The 8,265-nt window shown below is 49.8% G+C and overlaps 1 protein-coding gene across 1 annotated transcript in view; it reads left to right on the forward strand.

Moving 5' to 3' along the window:
- The window catches only part of LOC308174273 (uncharacterized protein), a gene marked incomplete at both ends in the record, with an annotated part of 29,609 nt that extends 21,897 nt beyond the window's left edge, over positions 1-7,712 (forward strand). The window contains 7 exon segments of the mRNA XM_080549346.1: positions 1,226-1,468; positions 3,029-3,271; positions 4,668-4,910; positions 6,366-6,599; positions 6,853-7,031; positions 7,186-7,617; positions 7,620-7,712. Of these exon segments, the coding sequence (XP_080405472.1) occupies positions 1,226-1,468; positions 3,029-3,271; positions 4,668-4,910; positions 6,366-6,599; positions 6,853-7,031; positions 7,186-7,617; positions 7,620-7,712 (1,667 nt within the window).
- Positions 7,713-8,265: the final 553 nt, after the last annotated feature.

The following is an 8,265-nucleotide window of genomic DNA, read 5'->3' on the forward strand; positions in this document are numbered from 1 at the left end:
GGGCCACCTGCTCGAATGTCTCTATATATGCCTCCGGGTCGTCCCCCTCCGTCATCCGCAGCATCCGGACTCGGGTCCCCCCTGGCACGCCGTAGTCCCCGTACCCCTCCCGGTCGCGGATGATGGACCGGAGGTCCGCCCGGTCCTCGGCCTGGACGCGGGCCATGTCCATCAGGGCGTCGTGGCTGGCCCGTGCCATTGCCGCCTGTTGCTCCTGCAGCTGTGCCAGGTGGGCGAGCACATGTCCCAGGGGCGACTCCATGCCCCCGCCTGTCTGTTCTCTGGTGTTTTCGGGTCCGCCTCTCCTCTGTGCCTCACGTCGGGCGCCACTGTAGCAGGTTCGGGCACAGAGGGAGACAGACAATAGGCTGGGTAGTTTTTACAAGCGGGTTTTTATTACGGGAACAGCCGTTCTGGAGTTTCAGTCAGGCTGAGCCTTGCTCAAGCGAGAACGTCTCTGCCCGCTTCTTAGCCCGACCCTTTCGGTCGCGGCTCCCCGGCAGCGCTCGTCCGTCCCTCGCTCCCTGACACTCCGCTGCTTCTCCGTTCTGGTATCCCCGCTTCTGGTACCCTCGTTCTGGTATACTGCTTTGGTTCGTTACTCCGTCCTCGGGCTACTCAGTCCGACTACCCCCTTCTGGGGAACAAAGCCACACGTTAAGAGCGCGCGTTGATGAGGATCCAATTGGCATCAGCCGATGCCAATCGGATCCTCATCCCTTCACCAACTGTCCTACAGCTCCCCCTGCCGGTCGGAACGCGTCATGTTCCCCACACTCATGTTATCACAGATGTTACGCACCAAGTTAGATCAGCCCATCTCTGGCGCCTACAACACCCAAGGTTTTAAGATAACACCCCTGAATCTGTCTATTTGTGGCGTCGTGAAGATCAGGCTGACCTGAAAGAAGCAGAGTGTGTGTGTGTGTGGGTGGGTGGGTGGGTGGGTGTTGTGTGCGTCTGAGTGACATGAGAATAGAGAGTGTGTGTGTGTGTGTGTGTGTGTGTGTGTGTGTGTGTGTGTGTGAAATGACAATATATGTTAGATCCAACAGTACGGTGTCGTACAGTTAGATAGATCTGTGTTTGATAAAGACACAAATAATATTTGAAGCTACTGCATTTATACACGTTGATGTTAAACAGAGAAATGAGCGATGTAGAACTAGAAGCTGGTCTGTGATTGGTTCGTCTCGTTCATGGTCTCGTTGCATCTCTCTTCCAGCGTCCGAGGGAGGCGGAGGCTCCTCCAGACCCCAGGGCTCCATCCTGCCCCCCGACCAGAGGCCCCCCGAGCCCCCCATGCCCCCCCCCCCGAGGCCCCCCGAGCCCCCCATGCCCCCCCCCCCGACGGCCCTGCGAGGACCTGGACTACCGGAGGCGGGAGAGGTTGCACCACCCCCGGGAGGTCCTGCCCCACCCCCCGAGGCCCCCAAACATCCCCCGGAACCCAGCCCCATCTCACCAGGTAAACCACCCGACTATACACCGAGGGGGGGGGGCGATAGAAGCTTGATAGAAACGTTACTACCTTTTTTAGATTTATTCGTTTATTTAAAAGGGACAATGGACAGTCATTGACTCTCCCTGAATTAGCTGGGCAGGTAAATTCAGCATCCCTGGCCAGGTAAATCCACAGGGATTACTACAGGACATAGAGATATCACATAAACCAGAACTACAGGACATAGAGATATCACATAAACCAGAACTACAGGACATATAAATATCACATGAAACAGAACTACAGGACATAGAGATATCACATAAAACAGAACTACAGGACATAGAGATATCACATAAAACAGAACTACAGGACATATAAATATCACATGAAACAGAACTACAGGACATAGAGATATCACATAAAACAGAACTACAGGACATATAAATATCACATAAAACAGAACTAAAGGACATAGAGATATCACATAAAACAGAACTACAGGACATAGAGATATCACATAAAACAGAACTACAGGACATAGAGATATCACATAAAACAGAACTACAGGAAATACGAACATCACACTTTACACTCAAGAAAACGTAGATAGATTTGGTATGTTTGATAAAGACAAATGTTATTTGAAGCTACTGTATTTATACATGTCGATGTTGAACGTCAATACACAGAGAAATCAGCAACTTTTGATTTGATTTGAATTATTTGAAAGTTAAAAAGAGACGCATACGTAAACTCACAGTGTGACACTCGGTAACTAACGAGGAGAAAACACAGAGAAGTCCGACACTTATTTCCACCGTGGTTCTTAGTTCACTGTAGAACCAGAAGTCCATCTCTGACCGGTCCTCTACCGTACTGAAGACTCTTCTTGTCGGTAAAATGATGTAATGGATCAATCTATAGAGGATTGGTGATCTTAAATGCGTTGTGTCATCTCAGATAGATTAGGTGTGCACTGTGCAGCAGACACGATTTGACAAGGAATAGAATGTTCAACACGGGTCGGAATGAGTACTATATGATTTATTCAGAACAACATCAATAGCTTCTTCAGCAGCATTCGACAACAATTCTTGAATACAGACCTCATTGTCAATACCTCATGTTATCACAGATGTTACGCACCAAGTTAGATCAGCCCATCTCTGGCGCCTACAACACCCAAGGTTTTAAGATAACACCCCTGAATCTGTCTATTTGTGGCGTCGTGAAGATCAGGCTGACCTGAAAGAAGCAGTGTGTGTGTGTGTGTGTGTGTGGGTGGGTGGGTGGGTGTTGTGTGCGTCTGAGTGACATGAGAATAGAGAGTGTGTGTGTGTGTGTGTGTGTGTGTGTGTGTGTGTGTGTGTGTGAAATGACAATATATGTTAGATCCAACAGTACGGTGTCGTACAGTTAGATAGATCTGTGTTTGATAAAGACACAAATAATATTTGAAGCTACTGCCTTTATACACGTTGATGTTAAACGTCAATATGCAGAGAAATGAGCGATGTAGAACTAGAAGCTGGTCTGTGATTGGTTCGTCTCGTTCATGGTCTCGTTGCATCTCTCTTCCAGCGTCCGAGGGAGGCGGAGGCTCCTCCAGACCCCAGGGCTCCATCCTGCCCCCCGACCAGAGGCCCCCCGAGCCCCCCATGCCCCCCCCCCCGAGGCCCCCCGAGCCCCCCATGCCCCCCCCCCCGACGGCCCTGCGAGGACCTGGACTACCGGAGGCGGGAGAGGTTGCACCACCCCCGGGAGGTCCTGCCCCACCCCCCGAGGCCCCCAAACATCCCCCGGAACCCAGCCCCATCTCACCAGGTAAACCACCCGACTATACACCGAGGGGGGGGGGCGATAGAAGCTTGATAGAAACGTTACTACCTTTTTTTAGATTTATTCGTTTATTTAAAAGGGACAATGGACAGTCATTGACTCTCCCTGAATTAGCTGGGTAGGTAAATTCAGCATCCCTGGGCAGGTAAATCCACAGGGATTACTACAGGACATAGAGATATCACATAAACCAGAACTACAGGACATATAAATATCACATAAAACAGAACTACAGGACATATAAATATCACATAAAACAGAACTACAGGACATAGATATATCACATAAAACAGAACTACAGGACATAGAGATATCACATAAAACAGAACTACAGGACATAGAGATATCACATAAAACAGAACTACAGGAAATACGAACATCACACTTTACACTCAAGAAAACGTAGATAGATTTGGTATGTTTGATAAAGACAAATGTTATTTGAAGCTACTGTATTTATACATGTCGATGTTGAACGTCAATACACAGAGAAATCAACAACTTTTGATTTGATTTGAATTATTTGAAAGTTAAAAAGAGGCGTACGTAAACTCACAGTGTGACACTCGGTAACTAACGAGGAGAAAACACAGAGAAGTCCGACACTTATTTCCACCGTGGTTCTTAGTTCACTGTAGAACCAGAAGTCCATCTCTGACCGGTCCTCTACCGTACCGAAGACTCTTCTTGTCGGTAAAATGATGTAATGGATCAATCTATAGAGGATTGGTGATCTTAAATGCGTTGTGTCATCTCAGATAGATTAGGTGTGCAGCAGACACGATTTGACAAGGAATAGAATGTTCAACACGGGTCGGAATGAGTACTATATGATTTATTCAGAACAACATCAATAGCTTCTTCAGCAGCGTCCAGCATTCGACAACAATTCTTGAATACAGACCTCATTGTCAATACCTCATGTTATCACAGATGTTACGCACCAAGTTAGATCAGCCCATCTCTGGCGCCTACAACACCCAAGGTTTTAAGATAACACCCCTGAATCTGTCTATTTGTGGCGTCGTGAAGATCAGGCTGACCTGAAAGAAGCAGAGTGTGTGTGTGTGGGTGGGTGGGTGGGTGGGTGTTGTGTGCGTCTGAGTGACATGAGAATAGAGAGTGTGTGTGTGTGTGTGTGTGTGTGTGTGTGTGTGTGTGTGTGTGTGTGTGAAATGACAATATATGTTAGATCCAACAGTACGGTGTCGTACAGTTAGATAGATCTGTGTTTGATAAAGACACAAATAATATTTGAAGCTACTGCATTTATACACGTTGATGTTAAACGTCAATATGCAGAGAAATGAGCGATGTAGAACTAGAAGCTGGTCTGTGATTGGTTCGTCTCGTTCATGGTCTCGTTGCGTCTCTCTTCCAGCGTCCGAGGGAGGCGGAGGCTCCTCCAGACCCCAGGGCTCCATCCTGCCCCCCGACCAGAGGCCCCCCGAGCCCCCCATGCCCCCCCCCCCGAGGCCCCCCGAGCCCCCCATGCCCCCCCCCCCGACGGCCCTGCGAGGACCTGGACTACCGGAGGCGGGAGAGGTTGCACCACCCCCGGGAGGTCCTGCCCCACCCCCCGAGGCCCCCAAACATCCCCCGGAACCCAGCCCCATCTCACCAGGTAAACCACCCGACTATACACCGAGGGGGGGGGGCGATAGAAGCTTGATAGAAACGTTACTACCTTTTTTAGATTTATTCGTTTATTTAAAAGGGACAATGGACAGTCATTGACTCTCCCTGAATTAGCTGGGTAGGTAAATTCAGCATCCCTGGGCAGGTAAATCCACAGGGATTACTACAGGACATAGAGATATCACATAAAACAGAACTACAGGACATATAAATATCACATAAAACAGAACTACAGGACATATAAATATCACATAAACCAGAACTACAGGACATATTAATATCACATAAAACAGAACTACAGGACATAGAGATATCACATAAAACAGAACTACAGGACATAGAGATATCACATAAAACAGAACTACAGGACATAGCGATATCACATAAAACAGAACTACAGGAAATACGAACATCACACTTTACACTCAAGAAAACGTAGATAGATTTGGTATGTTTGATAAAGACAAATGTTATTTGAGGCTACTGTATTTATACATGTCGTTGTTGAACGTCAATACACAGAGAAATCAGCAACTTTTGATTTGATTTGAATTATTTGAAAGTTAAAAAGAGACGCGTACGTAAACTCACAGTGTGACACTCGGTAACTAACGAGGAGAAAACACAGAGAAGTCCGACACTTATTTCCACCGTGGTTCTTAGTTCACTGTAGAACCAGAAGTCCATCTCTGACCGGTCCTCTACCGTACTGAAGACTCTTCTTGTCGGTAAAATGATGTAATGGATCAATCTATGGAGGATTGGTGATCTTAAATGCGTTGTGTCATCTCAGATAGATTAGGTGTGCAGCAGACACGATTTGACAAGGAATAGAATGTTCAACACGGGTCGGAATGAGTACTATATGATTTATTCAGAACAACATCAATAGCTTCTTCAGCAGCATTCGACAACAATTCTTGAATACAGACCTCATTGTCAATACCTCATGTTATCACAGATGTTACGCACCAAGTTAGATCAGCCCATCTCTGGCGCCTACAACACCCAAGGTTTTAAGATAACACCCCTGAATCTGTCTATTTGTGGCGTCGTGAAGATCAGGCTGACCTGAAAGAAGCAGAGTGTGTGTGTGTGTGTGTGTGGGTGGGTGGGTGGGTGGGTGTGTGTGTGTGTGGGTGGGTGGGTGTTGTGTGCGTCTGAGTGACATGAGAATAGAGAGTGTGTGTGTGTGTGTGTGTGTGTGTGTGTGTGTGTGTGTGTGTGTGTGTGAAATGACAATATATGTTAGATCCAACAGTACGGTGTCGTACAGTTAGATAGATCTGTGTTTGATAAAGACACAAATAATATTTGAAGCTACTGCATTTATACACGTTGATGTTAAACGTCAATATGCAGAGAAATGAGCGATGTAGAACTAGAAGCTGGTCTGTGATTGGTTCGTCTCGTTCATGGTCTCGTTGCGTCTCTCTTCCAGCGTCCGAGGGAGGCGGAGGCTCCTCCAGACCCCAGGGCTCCATCCTGCCCCCCGACCAGAGGCCCCCCGAGCCCCCCATGCCCCCCCCCCCGAGGCCCCCCATGCCCCCCCCCCCGACGGCCCTGCGAGGACCTGGACTACCGGAGGCGGGAGAGGTTGCACCACCCCCGGGAGGTCCTGCCCCACCCCCCGAGGCCCCCAAACATCCCCCGGAACCCAGCCCCATCTCACCAGGTAAACCACCCGACTATACACCGAGGGGGGGGGGCGATAGAAGCTTGATAGAAACGTTACTACCTTTTTTAGATGTATTCGTTTATTTAAAAGGGACAATGGACAGTCATTGACTCTCCCTGAATTAGCTGGGTAGGTAAATTCAGCATCCCTGGGCAGGTAAATCCACAGGGATTACTACAGGACATAGAGATATCACATAAACCAGAACTACAGGACATATACCGCATCTATAATCCTATCATCCCTCCAGACCAGGCGCAGGAGCTGCTGGTGATGGAGCGCCGGGCACGGGCCAGTGAGAGCCAGGTCAGGGAGCTGCGCAGGACCGTGGAGGAGCTGAGAGAGGCGCTGCAGCGGCAGAGCGCCGCGCTGGGCGTCACGGAGAACATCCTGCAGTTCTACAAGAACAAGGTGGAGCAACTGGAGAGGGTGAGACACCTTAACCCTGTACCCCGCCTTCTAACACCTTCTAACCCTGTACCCCAGGTACGCCCTCTAGTGTCTCTCTACTGTGGTAACTCAAATTGCAGTATAGCCTGGCAGGTGATTAAAATCGACGAATCCTTGTTTCAGATGACAGTAGATCTGCTACAGTCGCAACATCCTGATTATCTCAAGACTGTCAGAAGCCACCTCGACAGAACCACCCGCGGGGTTCAGCGACAGCTACATGGGCCACATGCTGGGGGGCGGGGGGGGGCTGCCTCCTCACGCCCTGAGGGAGGTGTTCATCAGCACGGCGCCGGCCTCCTCGGTCCCCGCCCCGCCCCCCCTCTCTCTCCAGGACCCCTACCCCCCCCCGGGCACGGGAGGGGGCGGGGGGGGCATGGTGTTCAGCGGGGACATAGACCACCGCTTCGAGTACAATCACAGCCCCCACCACCCCCAGCCGGAAGGCCAGCCCAACCCCCCCAGCGTCCCCCCCCACCTCTACAACCACCACGGCCTCGGCCGCAAGGACGGCCCCCACCCCCCCGCGCCCCCGGGCCAGTCCTGGGGCTCCCCCAACCCCGCCCAGGCCGGCCCCCTGCCCCCCCCCCCCTCCCCCACGGGTTCGTCCCTCACGTGAACTCAGCAGCCCAGCACCGAGGGAGGGGCCTCCCCTTCTGATTGGCTGTGGGCGGCGTCGTGATGTAAGGGCGGCGGCGGCGGCGTGGGCGAGGCGTCGTGGGCGGCGTCGTGATCTGTGATAACATGTGGCGAAGGACCCGCCCCCCCAGACTAGAGGACTCTAAGTTCTGAGCCCAACCCCCCCCCCCCTCCCTCAGGCTAGTCCAGAGGGATCTGGAGATGGAAATGCACACTTGATTTGTAATAATTTAAAAAACTGAATCTGTGTAAAAGCATGTTGAGGAGTCACACAGGGGGCTGTTCTTGGCCCACACCAATTTTCGTATTTCTTTCTTTTTTCTTTTTTTTTTGTAATCAATTCTACTGCTTTTAAATTAAACTGTTACCTTGTCTGAGTGTACATTTGACCAGGCTAGGTATGTTTTTAAATCTGTACCGTAGCCGTTTCTTTAATTGCTCCAGTTGTGGCAGTTTATTAGTATTAATATTGTTTTTGCACTACTGACTCTAAAAAAAGTAGGCAGAATCTATTTAGGTATGAAAATGAATGATGTGCATTTATCTGCACAAAACTTAGAAAATGACCAGTAAT

Source organism: Nansenia antarctica (assembly GCF_963989245.1).
Source record: "Nansenia antarctica genome assembly, chromosome: 19".
Classification (NCBI taxonomy): domain Eukaryota; kingdom Metazoa; phylum Chordata; class Actinopteri; order Argentiniformes; family Microstomatidae; genus Nansenia; species Nansenia antarctica.